This window comes from Dromaius novaehollandiae, chromosome 4 (genome assembly GCF_036370855.1).
Source record: "Dromaius novaehollandiae isolate bDroNov1 chromosome 4, bDroNov1.hap1, whole genome shotgun sequence".
NCBI lineage: Eukaryota > Metazoa > Chordata > Aves > Casuariiformes > Dromaiidae > Dromaius > Dromaius novaehollandiae.
Window position 1 is genome coordinate 57,632,644 of NC_088101.1, and position 19,136 is coordinate 57,651,779.

General features: G+C 34.6%; 1 protein-coding gene across 8 annotated transcripts in view; it reads right to left on the minus strand.

Annotated features, from left to right (window-relative positions):
* Positions 1-1,589: 1,589 nt before the first annotated feature.
* The window catches only part of CEP135 (centrosomal protein 135), a 40,314-nt gene continuing 22,767 nt past the window's right edge, over positions 1,590-19,136 (minus strand). For 4 of the 8 annotated variants that reach the window (XM_026093769.2, XM_026093766.2, XM_026093767.2 and 1 more), the window contains 9 exons: positions 18,622-18,677; positions 17,327-17,495; positions 13,823-13,933; positions 11,768-11,953; positions 10,721-10,930; positions 9,160-9,362; positions 5,302-5,406; positions 4,770-4,916; positions 1,590-2,143 (listed from right to left, as the gene is read on the minus strand). In XM_026093769.2, coding sequence (XP_025949554.2) covers positions 2,095-2,143; positions 4,770-4,916; positions 5,302-5,406; positions 9,160-9,362; positions 10,721-10,930; positions 11,768-11,953; positions 13,823-13,933; positions 17,327-17,495; positions 18,622-18,677 — 1,236 coding nt within the window. In that variant the 3' untranslated portion in view covers positions 1,590-2,094. The other 4 variants (XM_026093768.2, XM_064511130.1, XR_010389065.1 and 1 more) reach the window with 4 other exon arrangements.

A 19,136-nucleotide genomic window follows, 5' to 3' on the forward strand; every position in this document is an offset into this window, starting at 1 on the left:
GAAGTATAAAAATTCTGTTTCAGAGAATGATAAAAAAAAAAAAAGAGTCTGTGGTCAGATGGTCTCACTTAGGAAAGAGCATTTGAATGGGTCAGATTCGCTTCACATGCACCAATTCTCTATGAAGTATTTTAGATGGAAAGACGGAAGCCCTAATCTTAACCTTTTTTAACTAGCATCACAGAGGAATCTGAAGCTTTCTCAGATTCAGAGTGAAAAAATTCAGAGAACAAATCAGGTCTTCCAAATGAACCCTGCAATTGCTTATTTAACTTTAGATTAATCACCCAAATTTTAGGGACATACTGTAAGGCAGAAAAAAGATTTTTAGTTCTAAGAAATTCTTAAAAAGACATTTTGGTAGGTTTATTTGAGCAATTCAGGCTTTAATCAGCTGGTAAAAACCATCCTTCTATTCTCTGCAGATTCCTTTTTTTGTTTTGTACTCCTATTACTACTTCAGCTTTATTATTTTTCTAGGTGCCCTCCTGGCAGATCATAACAAAAGACAGACAACTTGAGTATTTCAGCTTTTTCTATGACTTAATTTGTCTGCCTCACTGCGCTTTCAACTCACCCCAGATGAGGACTAAAACAGGTCATGAGGCTTCCTTGATCTTTTAATCTTCCAGAAGGTAAGGACAGCACGTAAGTTTCCTTGAGATCAATTACTCCAGAGTCCAAATCAATCATTTTAATATCCCTGACTTACAGAAGGCTTGTTTCATAAATGACATTCCAGTGATTTAAATCTTCCACGAATTTTTGCTCATTTTGTACTTTCTGAAATAAGATAATTGATTTTAAAGCAAAAGTTGTATAATTGTTACTTTTGAGTTGTTAACAAAATCTATACAAAATAATATTAACAGAAGGTAAAATGACAACCCTACTATAGACTGAATATTAGTATTGTTTCAGTTTTACAAAGCTGAATGCACATATGGATTTGATCCACTGAAATAATACTAGTTTTATTATACCAGCTGTGCTGGTCATTCCCCTAATTCTACAAAACTGATTTTTATGCAAGTAGCATTACTAATAGGAGTGAGATGATTTTAACTGTAATGTCAGAATATACATTTTCTGGTAAGAGTAAGTACAGTATTTTCAAAAAAACAGAACACTTTTTAATTCAGATTCTGATTTAAAAGGTGTTATATACAAAATAATTAAGATATTTAAAAGCCACCAACAAAGACATTGAGAGCAGAAACATAAGTTCTTTTCTCATTCTTAATGAATAGAGTTTCAACCTGAATAACTAGTGTCATTGGGAACTACTGGCCTAATTAAATACAGTATTAATACCTATATAGCACTTAGCAACAATGATCTCCCCATTCCTGTGGGAAATGAGTGACCTAAAAAACAAAAAGTATGAGATGCAGCCATTCTAAACAGACAATTCCTTTCAGAGGCTCAGAAGCCTAAGCTGATGCAAGTATTTCAGGTACTTCTGAATATGTGTTCTATGTTGTTTTGAATGAGTATATTGAATAAAACTCACAAAATACAATATATGAAAAATAAAATGCATCTGTATAGCTGGTAGCAATTATTTATCTATGAACACGAGACAATAGTTCCAGTTAATACATTATTCTTTATTAATTTATAACTGTAACAATCTTGGTGCAAAATAGACAAAATATAGAAGTAAAAAAAAATTCTTTCACATCATTTAATATGTTGCTTACATATTAAAGATGCTTGTAATTTTAGCTGGTGATCACAGTTTTTTATTCAAAGTGCAGCAAGTAGAACACTACTAATTGTCAATGCAAGGATGAACAACAGTATACCTTTCCCACTTCTAGACCTCTGCATAACACCAATCAATAGACATTATATCAACCTGAACAGCACACAGTCATCAGAAAAGAAACATTTGAGAATAATGATCTGATCTACAATCATCTGTACAGATGGACTTTAGCAGTTTATCATTAGATTCTGAATGCTAGTTGCATCTGACTTCATAGTCTAAATCTGCTGTTCTCCTCCGCTAAGTATATCAGCTATTTTAAAGATTAGTTGTCACTGCACTTACCTAATGTGTGTCATAACGTAAAGACCTGTGTCACCTCTCTAACAGCTTGAGCTCAACTGTGTGAAGGATTCCAGATTTTGTTCTGATCTTTTAAAAAGAAAATTTGAAAAATATCTCCAGATATGATTTGGAAATGTGAATATAAAATACTTTAGAATTATTTTTTTATAATATTTGAAGAATTTCAAAACTTTCTAAAAATATCGTTTTCTTTCATTTTCATTTAATATTGGGAAAATATTTAAAAATTCATTTTCACAAAAACATTAAAGAAAAGCAGATGAGTAATTCTATTACATGTCAAAAACATTTATAAATAATGGATCTATTTTTTAAGAAAAATCTACAGTAAACAATACGCATTCACAAAATATATTGGCATTCTTCATGGTGTTTAAAAGTAACGATATGTAAACAAAAACACTTGTTAAAAGCACAAATACACAGGACACCATCATCAGTATACATATATACTGGCTCAGCATTTTTTAATATAAATAAGCATGTTCTCCAATGTTAGTTCATACTGTAAGATGAACCTCTGTAACCATATAAGATAAGCAAATAGAAGTAAAACAGGAAAATGAAAACAAGAGGCTGTCCTATCAAGTACTTGTTTCCTTCTTATAATTATTACATCAGGTTTGCAAAATAGTCACAAAGCTTAGCCAGTCTTGATACAGAAAATAAAAACCACAACGAAAAAAAGATCAAAAAAGCAAGCAAAAATCTAGTCAACCCAGATAACAGGAAAAGTAGAATTTTGCAAAGCTGATTATTTCACAGGTTTTCACAAATTTCAAATGTAATAACTGATCTGAAGAAAACTCAGAGGTAGAATACATGTCAGCCTTCAAAATTTAAAAAAATAAGTCCGTGTAACAAGGTAATGCTTCTATTGCTTAAGTATTGGTTATTCCTTGAAGCTCACATTTCTGGTGGAGAAAGAAGAAGTTTCAAAATAAAGCCATCTGCTTATAATATTTTTTTACTAATTAAAATTAGGATAAAAGGTAATAATTAGATCTGATCACCTTATGTTCTCATGTTATCCAAAACTGTAAATATATAAAATTCTCAATTAATTGCTCAAGTGAAGAGAAAATTTCTTGAGAAGATTAAATCAGACTAGAGGAGGTTTTAATACTACAGAACAGGGTAACTGCATAGTACCTTTACTGTGGCAAGCTCCCAAGGAGGAATAAATAAGTAATGCCAATGAGAAAGATGGTGATGGTAATACAGAGATCGTTCTAATGTAAAAATTGATTAATAGGTTGAGAAGGCAATACAGTAAAAATTAATCTGCATATGAATGCAGTTGTTAAAAAACACTTTCTTAAAAATATACACTTCAGGAAAACATGAATTTCTTGATAATATACGGCACAATGTTGTCATTGTTAAAAAGGAGTACATAAACAGAAGAATAAAAATAGTTCACCCTACAATATTCCTCAGGTATAGCAACTGGACTATTTACATTGCCTTTGGACAAAAGGCAACACATTTTGACTCGCTATAAAACAAGTATATAGATAATTCTCTAATAATGCTACTCATTCTCAGAAACGTATCATTTAATAGTCTCTCAAGAATGAGACAAAAGTGATCCACCAATTACTGTGCAAAATATTGGTTTGCAAGACAAGAGGATTTGTCCAACAGCTCACCAGTAGAGCAAAAGTCCTAAGTGCTGTATCACCCCCCATTATTCATATCTCAGCTACTGCAGCCTTCCTTTTTACTCTCTGGCCATAAACTCTCAGAAAAAAAAAAAAAATCGCTTAGAAATGTGGATCATATCATGCCAGCCTGAAAAAGCAAGCCTGAGGACAAGCGACAGGTATTTACCAGCATGAAAAAAGTCTGAACTCTCACCAGTCTGGAATTGTCTCTAGGAGTTTAGCAATTAGCTAGTTAGGTTCGTGAGCATACTTACCAATTTCCTAAAACAATCACTGTTCATCTCTCTCTGTCTTTTGACTCTTTACTGAGATGTATAATATAGTACAGGAGAGACAGGATATAAAATTAATAACCAGGCCTCTAACACCAAACAAACATTTCTAAAACAAAAATTATTTCTAAACGTAGAAAAATGACAGTGAAAATGAACAGATGAGAAGCCGATTATGATTTACTTTTGATAGACTATGACGGCCATAACTTTAGATTATTAATAATCTTCAAGCGCAAACAATGAAAAATATATCGATAATTATTCTCAGACACTTCTTTGGAGACAGCTTCATCTAATGTGTCAGAAACAAATGCATTTTAGTTAAACTTTCTCCTGTGGGGTGTCTTTCCTTCATTGCCATAATTGAGAGAATTTCATGGTGTTTCTGGTTCACCTCTTAATTTGAATCATTTGTTGTTTGGACATAACTAATAAAAAGAATAAATTGGCAATATATATTCGGACATAACTACTGACAATAATAAGCAGGCAACGTGTTTGGAAGCTGTCGGTTGATGCAAAACCATTAAAAAAAGGAATTTGAGTCCATTATATTACATGGTCTTTAGAGATCACTTTGCAGCTAACATTTCCAATCAATATTTTATAGCATCCGAGTCAACAAAAAGAGACCTTAGCACCTCCTAGAGTGTTTAAGAATTTAATATAATTTAAAAAGTAAATATTTACAAACAGTTTAAATCGAACTCATATGGAAACAATTAATCTGATAAAAATCAAATTACTTACTTTTCAGGTACTGCTCGATCAGCTGTCCTTACAGTTGCACGCTCTGGAGAACGTGAAGGAGACCTTAACGTTGAACTGAGAGGAGGTGAAGCACGTAACGATGATGTAGAAAGGCCATGTCGACGCATCTCCTGAATTGCACGCTCTCTACCAACAGAAAGTAATTTCAGTTACATAACACTTTGGTACTGCAGGATATTAGAGAAAGAAAAATTAACTTTTTCCCATGTTTTTTCTTGGTGATACTTGCAACACATTGCAAAGAGCCTTGCTTTCTTACAGTGTCACTCAACTTTCTTCTTGTTTTCATGAAAAAGGGAAAAAAATTAAAAGCAATGGTAAATTCACAAAATTTAGGAGGGAATTCAGAAACTGCATAAGTATTTAATTGAGCAGTTTTCAAGTTGAGAACATTAGATTTTGCATGACAAGAAAAGAACACAGATTTCCAGAAACTTTCCCAGTATTTAAAAAACAACAGTGTTAAAGATGAAAAAGAAGTCACCTTACTATGAAATAAACAGCCCCTCACCGTTCAAATCGTTCAGTTGTTAGCTGTCTTTTCAAAACATCATAGTCAGTCTGCAGCTGCGCAACTTTACTTCGAAGTATGGAAACTTCTCTGTTATGACTGCTTCTAAAAAATAAACCATGAAAAGCAACAAAGTTTTCTTTGAACACTGTCAGCTAGGAGCTTAGAGGAATTAGTGCAAACAAAAACAAAGGGAGATACTTAACATGTTGCTTCACACAGCCCAAAACAGAAACAAATCAGAAGCAGTGAGAACAGAATAAATACAACAGCATGTTTCTGGAAGCAACTAAGGTGAGAAAGAAGTGAGAAGCTGGCAAGCCTCTCACCATATTCTTACAACAGTACATTGTATTCTTTTTTGGACAAAGTTAAACATAGACATGTTTCATAATAACAGATGAAAGAAGTGATTGTTTTATTGATTTACTAGCCTCTGTTGCAATATGAGAAGGTCTTTAGGTGTACATTTAAGAAGAAAAAAAAGTAACAGGGTTCCACAAAAAATACAAAAGTAACAGATACAGCTTCAATAAAAAGTATATCAAGCAGGCCACAACTCTCTGGCTAGTGATGAATGTAACTGAATTAAATCCAAGTAGAACTGGTATTAAAGCAAGCTCAGACCAGCTACCTCCTGATTAGGCCCTGTTGGTTCAACTGCAAGAATCAGAAAGAAAAGTAGCTTTGTCGATCTTAAGTAACAATTAAATGTACTTCTCAGCTAATCATCACTTTGGATAGCTCAATGCTTGTTTGCAAAACACCATAAGCTCTGTTAGAAAGCAAGCAAAATCATCATTAATTTGAGCATAAAGTTAGATGCCTAAATCAGAATCTAGACAATCCTATTATTCCATATAGTCTTCAAAGCCAGTATGATGGAGTGTGCTCAAAAATCACTTCTGGAGGATGCAAAGATGTACTAGTTTGTGGCTAAAGCCCTGGACTTGAATTCCGGAGAATGGATTCCATTCCTAGCTCAGTCACAGATTTACCATCTGGCACCTGCTGGTCTGACTCCAGGGAGATACAAACTACTCAAGTGATTTGATTAAAAAAAAAAAAAAAAAGTGCAGATTTTTCCTGTGATCTCTACTCCTCAGTAAAATTCCTAGAATGATCTCTTGATCCAGTGTGTGGTGAACAGAAGTAGAAGAGAAGAGGTTTCAGCTTTCGATGATATCTTATTCTAAGTCCTTCAGAGACTGGCATATGCTTTCAGGATGCAGGGAGAATTCAGGACCCAATATCATTATTGTAAAATAAAGAAAGAAAGCAAACAGTTCTGTAAGTCTGAGGTTATTACATGTAAACAACATTTACTGCCTTATCACCCAAATAGAACCCCAAGTATGCAACTACTCACTCCTCCATAAGCTTCACAAAACTCAAAATTATGGCACTAAAGAGCTTCTCATGCAAAACTATTTTGAGAATCTAAAGTCAGAGGTTGCAACAACTCCATTTTATAAACAGAGTGGAAGCACAGGCACAGTAAGGCCAAAATTGTAAATAATGTTCAATATTGACAGAAAATTTTCATCCGCTAGAACTGAAATTATGCCAAGTCCACTGAATTCTTTTATTTCACAAGATACAAGCATAACCACCATGGACTTCAGCCACAGCTGTGAGCATTTAAAGCTTCTGTTCTTTAGTCTCCAAGGACAACAAACTCAATACTGGAGAATAGGACATATACAAATAGTTCCCACATCTGAACATTTGCCTAACAAGATACAGAACACTTGGAGTAAAGGTAGTAGAACAACTCAGTGCAATAGAATAGCCACTATTCCTCCAGGAGAACACTTTCCCTCCTCCTGCAATATTCCACCCGATCAAAAACATAACTACTGACATTTGCAACAAACAAGAAAGAGTCCTACAATGCCTTCAGAAGCAGTTTTGTGAAGAAATTACTATGAAATAATTTAAATAGAGTTGTATATAATGTTTGTACACAGGAAAGCCAAATTAACATTCAGTGAAAACCTAATTCTTTCTTCCTTCTGGTTTTTGTAACTTCTTCATTGTTTATTTAGTTGTCAGGACATTCCAACAGCTAATGTTCTTTGTACATGATTTAGATCTTTTTTTTCCCCAAGTAAACAAAACTCAGTGATTCTAAGATATGGAACAATGAGTTGCTCAGGGGTGATTGACAGTGTTGTCATCTACAGATTCAGTACAGGAATAAGGGAGCATTATCTGTCCTTTTACCTTCCTTTCTCCCCCACCTTAGTACTTATTAACTGTGTGTAACTGTGCTTCCTTTCTTGAAATTCTGGTTTGACTTTACTCTTCACCACCTTCTCCATTCAGCTGCTACTGCTCCTTCTTGCTATTCAATGCAAAGATATCACTATAATCACTGGCAAATTCATCACCAGTAGAATAAAAGCTATTTTCATCACATGACGATACCTACAACTGAAACTTCAATTTCCCTTCTCCAAATCTTAAGGAAAAATTATTAAATCCCTCACTTCTCTGGTATATGAATTTCATATGAATAAAATATTCATCTCAACTTCATTCTTCCAAATTTCCAGGTTAACCTTTCCTCTGCAAAAGTGTTAAAAAAAACAAACAACAACAAAAAACCCCCACTACTTTAGGCAGATGCACAGCATAAGAAGTCACAATTAGTTTACTGGGGTTATAAACAGAGACAGTTATAATGAAAAGTGCTGGCCACACTTAGTGTAGGTTTCAGTTTCAGCTCTACTTATATTTAAAGAAATAATAAATGATATACCAGTTTTTCCTTAACAGTTCATATTAATAGAAGCAAATGTAGTTTTGCTTTTTTAAAGAGCTATGACTTTACTGTTTAGTATGTAAGTGATACATATTGTAATCAAAGCAAGGACATCAGGCACCTTCACTACACATATGTCAAAATTTTACTCTAAAAATAATTCAGGGAAGATTCAGATTCTGTTTGCTTTGAGATGCTTGATGATTCCAAGCTGCTCTACAGGAGTTAGGACTTCAAAATACTCTCCAATAAAAAACATAAAACTATAGTTCATAATTAAGAAAATTTCAGTTGTCTTAATAGTTAAGCTCACAGCTGCCAGTTCTTCAAAGACAAAAATATGACATTTTGGCTAAAGAGCAGAGCTGAAATCCATTGCTTCCTAAAGCTAAGAAGAAAATCAGAACCTGTGAAGGAGGAGAGTCATGTACTTTCAGGAGTTACATATTGTGATGCAAAGTTTAAATACACAAATCATACTAGAATACATACATACATCTACAGATGCATTCAACTAAACAATTTTATAAATTATCATATCTTGTCTGGCTCTGTAGTGGAAATAAAGTCCAGTAATGCCAGCAAGAGATCAGCTACCTATGAGGCTTAAGGAAAGGATTTTAGTGACTGCCCTGAAAAGGCGGGAGAATTAAAGCAGACATGTAAATTTCATGAAAGACATCACCTTCTGTGCCTGACTGATGTGGGAAAGGTTCTGATGTGAAAATGAATAATTGCCAGCACAGAAAAAACTAAACTGAAGCAAACAATCTGGAGTCAGGGTGGGAACAAATTCAGAGACAAATTGAGTGCTTTTCTGAAGACTGTGAAACAAGCTCAGAGTGTACCATCCCCTAACAGTAGGTTTCCTTTGGAACACTGCTAGCACTAAACTGATGTCTACCACAGTTAGTTGTGAATAATCAAAGAGATCTGAAAGATCCCAAGAAAAACATAAAAGTAAACAATGTCATGATGGGCCAAAAGGCATGGCTGCTAAAATCCACTCAACCATACTAAGTACTGAAGATTTGACTATGTAGATAAGTTTCTTCATAACTTATATAAAACATACAACTGTTAAAACTTACAGTTTGCTCTCGGCGAGTGTTAGCTTGTCTTTCAGTAACTGAATTTCTGAATCTTTCTCATGGGATGTTAAGTGGTTCTGAAATTCTTTATCTCTACTAGCAGCCAGCAATGTTTCAAGGTTCTGAATTGTAAGTCTCTCACTGGATAACTGCTTTTTCAGCAACTCTGCCTCTGATTTTACATCTTCTAACTCGGCTAGAACCTAAGGCACAAATTTATATTCATTATTAATACACTGGTTTACAAAAACAAACACACAGAGTTCTCTTTCCTGAAGACTTGTTACAAAACCTGAAATGATTGAAAGTTTCATAAAAATGAAAACTGAAACTGAGCTCAAAAAACATATTAAGCCCTAGACTATTTTAAATTATACTTAGTTATATAATATTCAAGCTGTGCATCTGTCAAGTATTTTACCAGAACTGGGATCACTGAATCCTAGAAATACTTGGGTAAGTAACTGGAATACTAACCAGCTTTTCACAGCAGTAGGCTGTTGCACAGGTACAAAAATAGCATGTACTTTACTTCATTCAATTTTACTAGGTCAGCTCACAATTAACTTCTCAACTTTTTGTAAAAAACAGGAATGCTTGTTTTCCTCATCCAATTTATGAATATGAACAAATTCTGTGAGGATCAGACCTGTTCCGACGTTTTTGAACACAGTAACAGGAAGCCAGATCAAGTCACTTAGTATAGACACAACTTCATTTAATAATCAGTTGCAAAGAAAAAAGTTCACATATTAAGGAAATGTAATACTGTTTTTATTCTATTGAAATAACTATTTTACAGAATCACAAAAGAGCTGGGCTTGAAAGGGACCCCTGGCTCAAGCAGGGTCAGCTAAAGCAGGTTGCCCAAGACCGGGTCCAGCTGAGTTTTGAATATCTTCAAGGATGGAGACTTCCACAACCTCTCTGGGCAACCCGTTCCAGTGTTCAGCCTCACAGTGAAGAAGTGTTTTCTTGTGGTCAAGTGAATTTCCAGTGCTTCAGTTTGTGCCCATTGCCTCTCACCCTGTCATTGGGCACCACTGAGAAGAGTCTGGCCCCATCCTCTTGACACACTCCCATCAGGTATTTATATACATGGGTAAACCCCCCCGCCCCGAGCCTTCTCTCCTCCAGGCTAAACAGTCCCAGTTCTCTCAGCCTCTGCTCGTATCAGAGAAACTATAGCCCATTAATAATCTTTGTGGCCCAAATATTTCAAAATATTTTATGCATTTCAGCTAAATCTAAAATTTCATCTCAATTGAAAAAAATGATTAGGGAAAAGTCTTTAGGTTCTAAATAAGAGATGCATTATTCATCTTTTATAAAAGAAAAGCTGAAAATTTGAAAAGTTATGGTAAAGTACATAAAAACCACACAAATATAGCTTGCCTTTCTAGTTAACAAATCTGTGGCTGCCACATTTTGTAATGGTAATGAATCAAATTCTCCTTTTCTGTACAAAAAATACAGTATTTATAATATAACACACATTCGTTGATTAAAAACAAAGTAATATATTTTATTATAATAAATTAAATTTGCCTCTGCTACTTACCCTTTCATAATCCATGCTTTTGGATGTCAGCTGCCGAGATAAAAGGTCTTTGCTAGACTCAAGTTTCACACACAGTTCTCTCACAGAAGTCAGGTCAGCCAACACAGAAGACTTTTCCTGATTTTCACGTTTAAGGTCCTCTTCCAGTTTGGACATATTTTTTGTAATAGAGGAGATCTGAGATTCATATGCTTGATGTGCAACAATATGCTAAACAAAGACAAACAAGGATACCACACCCAGTGTTAAATGCAACAATTCTCTGTTGAGTAACACTTTTTTTGTACTTCCTTTTCCCTGCATGGTAAACTGAACTTAAGATTAGACTACTTGCCTTCCCTCTCTCTAAATCACAGCTAAAAACAGCTATTAAGATCATGAAGAATTACACAGGCATTAATTACACAAGAGTGGAAGGAGGCTGTATTGCAGCTTTGAAAAAGAATTAAAAGCTTAAAAACAAAAAATACAATCTATTCTTTACTCAGCTTACAATATCAAGTTTATTACTCTTGTTTTGATAATTAAAAGATAGACAAAATATGGCAAGTCTACAACTACTATACTCTAAAACCTTCCTGACCTCCATGAACTTACTGCTTCTAACATATAAACCTCATTATTTTCTATAATACTAGTCTAGGTTTCTGCATAACAGAATTCTTGATGGATAATGGATTTCTGGATTTAGACTACCACTAGATTTAGACTACTACCAGATTTCTATCTACCTTTACTTGTCACCAATGCTTCAAATTCTTTATTCAACGGCTTCAAAGAAATTCGATAACTAAGTTTTCAAAATACTCAAAGCTATATGCAAATATTTTTTAAGTAAATAAGCAAGTTTCCTACAGAACCTTTAAAGAGAATATGTGTCTAACCAGAATCAGTTACCAACTCAAAATCTGAAGTGACCACAATTGAAACATTCATGTATAGGAATCACCTTCCATTAAAGCATTAAACGTAATATATTGACTTCATTAAAAACAACTTGAATGTAACTCACTTTCCTTGACAGAATGACACTACATTAATTATTACCTCTTGAATCTCTTTTTCCAGAAGTTCTACTCTCTCTCGAAGATGTCTCCGGTCTGTATCTACAGAAAGGAGTTCAAGCCGTATCGAGCTGCTTTCTCCTTCAGCTTGATGAGCCTTGATTTCCCAGTCTTCAGCTTGTGTATGGAGCATTCGGAACTTCTCTAACAAATCTTGATTTTCTTTTTCCTAGATGAAACAGTAAATCACTCTGTAATGATCAACATACTTTCAAGTCATTTGATTTTTTTTTAATGCTTATTCCCCATATTTATAACATTTTTTCCACAAGAAAGTAGAAACTTTCTCCATTTTCTTCACCCTATTTTCTGGCAATTAGTAAAGCAAAAAAAAAAATTATTTTGCAGGTCCAAATGGCAAATAGATATAGTGATGGCATTCAGTTTTATTAAATGGGAACACTGACAAGCAGTTAAATGAGTTACAAGGCTTTTCTTTTGGATCTCCCTGCATTGTCAAGTGTCACATTACTGAGATGTACTGATCATAGTGCTCTTCCTTCCAAAAAATTCCAGCAGGACTCCATCATTAGTCCTTTTATACACTGCACTCTTACTAATATTTATATTACAACAGTGCCTGAAAGACTGATAATCTATTTTGGCATATACATATAAACAGTCTATCATAAAACTATGGAATTGTGACCTTAAACTGCTTAGAAGTTAAGCAGTGATAGAACAAATGTTGCTTGTGAATTTCAATTTGGCCCAACTGGAAGCGCATATTATAAGGCCGTGCTTTATTTTTCCTCTATATTTATCTCCCTTCCCCTCTTCATGCAGCATACAGCAGGCTGAACATGCTGCTAGTATGAGTCAGGTTTATCTGGTGAGGAAGGCTATCGTTTGTGAAATTCCTTTTGTATTTCCCACAGAACTTGGAAGGTAGAGACAGAATGAGGCAAGGGCAACTAGGAAAGAGAAACTCATGATTAAGCAGACAAACACTGCAGAAATACTGCAATGGGGAAGCACTGGTGAAAAGAAAATCTTTGCCTCTACAGACAAAAATCATGTGTAATACCAGACAAAACCCTGAAACCAACCTTTCGTAACTGGCCATTGGCTGTATATTCTACAGTTTCTTGGTACTTGACTTGAATAACTGCATTGCCATTGCCAAAGTTATGAGTACCCACATCTGTAGCTGAACTGCTTTGGACGTACAGCTTGTAATATAATTATAAACATTCTTAAAAACTAAGCTTCAAGTGTTTTAATTGGGGATCCATAGCTAATGGATACTACTGACCTGAACCTCTCTCTGTCTATGCTTCAAAATGTATTTGTAAGAAGTAGTTGAATTTATATGCATTCCTATAGCACATGTAAGCTAAGTTTGATCAAAACTCATTCTTTCCTATTCAAAGTCACATAGTAAATTTACCAGTGCATGTTAATTTGAACATAAATGATATTTAGTGATTTACACTAACATTGAGGTCACCGCCTTCATACTTGTGATTCCAAGTACCAGGATAAAATACATTAGCAAACCAACTTTGTCAGTACAGGAAATACTCTTAACTTTCATCATTCATAGAGAACACTTTTTTTTTTTTTTTTAAACACTCTTTCCCATAGCAGAACCACACCTAAATTTGCTCTTTACCAAAGGTGTCAAATAGTAAAAACTATCACTTAAGTTTGCTTGTTGCCTATAATGACGAAATAGTACTAGAGATTTTACTAGTTGCCTTGTAAAAACCCCCAAAACTCAAAAAAGAAAAAAAAAAATATTTCAAACATGGTTTCTCTAGTGTTATGGCCAACTTAAATGTCATCAGTGAAGTTCATATATGCCAGAATTTATCAAAGCTTCAGATTTAATAAGTTTTTATATGAATCTATTAGTAGCTTGAAAATACTGCAGCTAGAAAGAAAAAGAAAAAGAAAAAAGGTGGTGGTGGTGGTGAGAATTCCAAACCCTACAATTGTTAATTTGTTTGCTGTATTCTAAAAATCTAAATTCTAAAATTTTATACTCTCAACCCAATGCTTTTACTGAAAACAATGAATGCCTACAGATGCCTACCTTTGAGGCCATCAAGCTTTCAAATCTGGAAACTTCAGTTATATAATTATGAACTCTAGTCTTCATCTCTTCTTTTTCACATATTGCATTTTCCAGTTCCATACTGACAGCCTAAAAAGATTGCATAAAGGCAAAAACAGTGTATTAGAGTAAAGCAATTTGTATATTATTGTATCAGACTAAATCAAAGTAGTTGTATATGCCCTAGATTTCATTCCCTTCTACTTTTAAGTAATTTAGTCAAATTACTTTGGGATTTGTATAGTTCAGATATATCCCTTATTACCTTAGGTAGACCAAGTTTTCCGGTCAACAATAATCACAGAAAACAATGAATATTATACCGGTTTTTAAAATGTGCAGCTCCTCTGGTGACACACACTATTGCTCTTTGGAAGATCTAACACGTGCACGTTCAGAAGCTGGGATTTTTTTTTCTTAGCCTTGCTTTAGGATTCACTTATCCTCAAGCAAGGGAATGTTGTTCTGTGTGTCAATTCACTAAAGAGTCAGCTTAGTAATGAGCAAACATTTGTTTTAAAGCAGAATTGCAATAAGATGCTACAAAAATAAAAATAACCAAATGAATTATTAAGATCATATTTAAGCATCAAAATTGGAATCTAGTTGAGATGGAACAGCCACCTCTCTGGCTCTCTCAGGTTCAGCTCATCTTCCTCTGTGCCCTCTGGACCTCACAGCCAAAAAGGCAAGAATCTTCTATGCTATTCCCAGGTAGAATGCCCTAGTTTTCACTGCGTTAAGAAAACATACTTTCTTGAGTAGCTGACACCACATGATGGTATCAAATGTGGGGGAAACGGAGGATATTGCCATATTTCTTTCCCCTCTTCTTTTGATGGTATGTCAACATTCATCAATAGTGCCATTTCTGTGGTGTGTGTGTCTGTGCCTTATTTAGCATTTTTCGGGCTGCTTGTCTCTGTGGTAGCATGGCAAAACACACCAGGTAAACTTTAGTCATCATATTATGAAAATATTTAATATTTCATTTTATTAGATACCTGTGAATGACATTCATAAATTCAATAATACACCCACATATCTATGGATTGTACCATACATTTTACAAAATCTCTTCAGAGTCAGTGTCACTTACAACATCTTGCTATACTGTATATCCTATCCTCAGACTCAGCTGAGCTGACTGAGGGGAATGGAAAGAAATGGTTAAATTAACAAGGCCCTGACTATTTTTAGAGCTGGCACTGACAACTAATTCAAAGTAACATTTGCATCTCAGTATCAAAATTGTACAAAGCACTTGAACCGTCTGATGAGCTGTAATAGAGTTGCATTTGTTATACACACTCAACGGACAGTAATGAGTTAAAACAAAACTTTGGGCTAGCTCTTTAAATCACATCAAAACCCTCTCTGAGTTTTTCTAATGTTTATAACTTACCTTACAAATACTGGACATTTTTGTTATATATTGTTCATATGCACATTCTGCTGTAAGGGGATCTCCACCTCATGCATTTGGAGTTAGGAGACTTCTGGTCAACAGTAGCCAAGTGGTGCACAAAACCACCTCACTACTTCTCACACTTTATGTGAGGGATTAACAAGACCACACACACTTCTGGCTCTTCCAGACACGGATTCAAGGCCCAGAGAAGTCCAAGTCAGGAGAAATGGAATAGTGCTGATTAGAAAATGTGGATATGGACATGCATTATACATGCCATCCGTGCTTTTTAACAGAATAAGCCTTATACACCAGTGGCTATTTTAGCTTGTAACCAACTCATGGGGAACATCTCAAGATGAAGATGGCCAGAGGAAAAATAATGATGATCACAGTTTAGTTCACTGGACCTCTCAACTGTTTCTATCTAACAGAATTTTTATTTGACCTACATCATCACCTTGAGACAGTTTATCTTTCAATAAAATATAAATTACATAGCTCGTTCTAAAGCTCAACGATATCTAAAGGAAATAGGTAATTCCCCAAGGCATTAAAGATTTTATTTCAACTTTTATTCCATAGCTGACATAAGTTTAAGCTGTGCCCTTCTGGCATTACACTTTGCAAGGAAATTTATTTAGCCATCAGATGCTGAGAGAGATTGTGTACCTTCCAGCTGGAAGGATGCCCACAAATACACATGGATCAAGACTCCACCAGCAATCATAAACAAACTATTTCCCACCTACCTAGGAAATCAGAACACAAAAGCTTTTTGGCCTAAAGCTACTGACTGGCTAGCTGTTAGCAAGGAGGTACACCATGAATGTAAAGCACTAGGTAGCTAAAAATATATATACATATATACATACACACACACACACACACACACACACACACAAACATAAAATTCTGCACATTCAGGTCCTTTTTTGACCTGAACATAATCTCCAAACAAACAAAAGAAACACAAAAAAATCCAAAACAAAGAACCCCACCCAAAAAAGCTGCAATATACAGCCAAACTCTGAGATACCACCTCACCATGACACCTACCTTACCAAAGCAAAAACATTCCAATAAGAACATGTCTCCAGGAAAATAGACGGCACTTTGAATTCGCCATCTAAAAACCCCACACAACCTTGACACATTGGAAAGGGAACCCCTCCTATTCTCATCGACTGTGCATTCTTATCCTTTCCTGAAATCATGAAACAAATTCAGACTATTCAGGAGTAGCATGCCTTTAAAACAAACAAACAAACAAAAACTTTCTTCAATCCTATCTCCTAGCCTTTAAGCCCTCTTGTCTCTCCTTCCCCCAAATTAACCTCTCTCCCTTCATCAGTGAAAGCAAAACTCCTGCAGAGCAAAACAAATCAATGGAAACTGACCTTGCCAGGCAAGGAAATAAAAAGCCTGTCAACACCTCTTTACAGCCACCATTACCAACATTCACAGAACATAGATATTAAAATCTACATTCCAAAACATGCTAATCTCAAAGTGCTGCATACCTCACCCAATACAACAAAAGTTCTACTGGAACTAGATAGATAAAATGCAAGAATGACTATGCACCAGAATACATTCCGAGGTACCAATAATCTTTTTCTATCCCTTTCTCTATTTATGAGGTACTAATGACCCGTCATCTGGTTTTTTTCTTTCTTGCCCTCAATATACTCCCTGTTCCACAGGTATTAACTACCAGTTTCTACCAATTAGCTACCAACTAGCAAGTGATATAACTAATTAATACAACTATTACAGTACAATTGCACCTTTTACTAAATTTGTTTAGCTTTTTTTTTTTTTTTTAATCCCGGGAAGGGAGACTAAGCTGAAAGCTTATTTCTTCCCCACTGTATCAACTAGGCTAAAACTACTGACAGTAATTACTTTTACAGTTTCTACTCGGTTATTATTAATACCCCAGTGTCCAACAAATACTGATAACTGCATATACCAAACCAAAACCCAGGATGTAGCAACTTTGATTTACAACTGTAAGTAGGCAAGCAATACATAACTTAATACTTCAATACTACATAGTGCACTCATACCTGGTTTTCTCTGGTCATTGTAGCTAAGTCATCTTGTAACCGTCTGTTTTCTGTCAGAGCTATTTCCTTTACTCGTCCTGTTTCCGCAAGCTCTATGTGGGATGCATCAAGCTGGCGACGTAGACTAGTTATTTCGCGGTCTCTGTTGCTCAGCATGTCCTTCAGCTGGCTATCAAGTGGGGGATTTTGAAAATTTTATTTAAAATGTCCCTTCTCATACTATAGCACATACTGTTGAAAATTATCAGACATGAGTTCTGAATATACAAAAAAAAATTCAGAAAAAGATGCTAAACTTCTTGCTCTGTGAAGGCTGACAAACAGGTTATTATACACACTATGAGTTAATAAAGTAGGCAAATACGCTAGGTTTTTAAAATCTCGACAAACGCAAATAAAACAGAGGTCATCTTCAATTTTAAAGATTTATCTGGCATGATTAAATTACACATTTATTATGCAATTACAGTAATTATACAGATATTTTTGTTCATCTGTTTGATAGTGGTATTGATATGCAATTGCTAACAAACTAAGCTAGAAGGAAGGAGACAGATCCATCCCCATGTAGCTTACACTTGTACACTTGCAACAATCAAAAGAGTAAAGAAGAGAGAAAACAAAAAAAATAGAAATATTCATGAATTTTCATAACCATTTGCATTAGTTTTTGCCACAGATACTTCATATATCAAAGCACAAAAATTTCAGTTAAACTGGTCTTTGGATATTTAACTTTCGGATATTTTCTTTTGAGAAGTCATAGGTGTAGAACTGGTGTTTGAAAATTAGCAAGAAAGGATCAGATAAAACTCACTAAAAAACTGAGAAGCAAGAGTTTAAAAGCAGATAGTAAAGCAGAGTATTTTAATAAAGAGCTTTTTGGTAATTTAAGCAGGAAGAATTAGCTTGCCAATAATTAGAGATAAATTCTGAGTCTACCTAGCACAGTACTTAGAATGCTACAAAACCACTTTTTAATTGAGAATGAATATTGCTACTAATTAGGAAAAACGAAAATAGAAAGCAATTGTTAATGCCTGTCTTAACAGTATCTTAGCAGCCTGCCATGTAAATGCAAGGAAAGTGTCTTCAAAAGTCACATATACCTTTTTCAACAGCATACACTGCTTTACCTGACTTAAACAGAATAATTACACCAAAACTAATTAAACATCAAAATGATTAAAACACCAAAGTAATTTAAAAAGCCATCTACTATACCTTTAAGACCACTAAAGATATTCATTGGAGAAAACAAAACTACTAAAGAAAGTGTTTTACTCTTTACTTACTCGGTTGAGGACTCCAACTCCGACAGAGTTAGTCGTAAACGAGTAATTGTTTTTTCCTATGGAAAAAATACAAAAATTGTATTAGGTAATATTATATTGCAACATACCAGGATACTTCAAGCTAAAAACCTTTATATTTAACCCTTTATTTTAACTCTTCAACAACCAGTAATTGCATCAAGCAACTGCACATTCAAATTTCCAAGGTTCCTTCCTTTATTGATAAAAGATTGTCTTGTCATTAAAAAGGGAGGGCAGTCAGCTACAGACTCTGCGACCTCAAGCTAGATCCTTATTTTGATATATCTCAAGATATACCTCTAAGAGCAAAATGCAAATACTCCTCTATTTCTTAGAGTGTTGAAGGACTACACCAACAATCATAATTAAAATTTTGTTGAGTTGACAAATGACCCTTTGTATTGCCCAGATCCAAACATAATACGCCCAGAGCTCTGCACAGTCTTTGGTCATCAAGGTAAAATATTTGCCTAAAATGTAACTGCACTCCATAT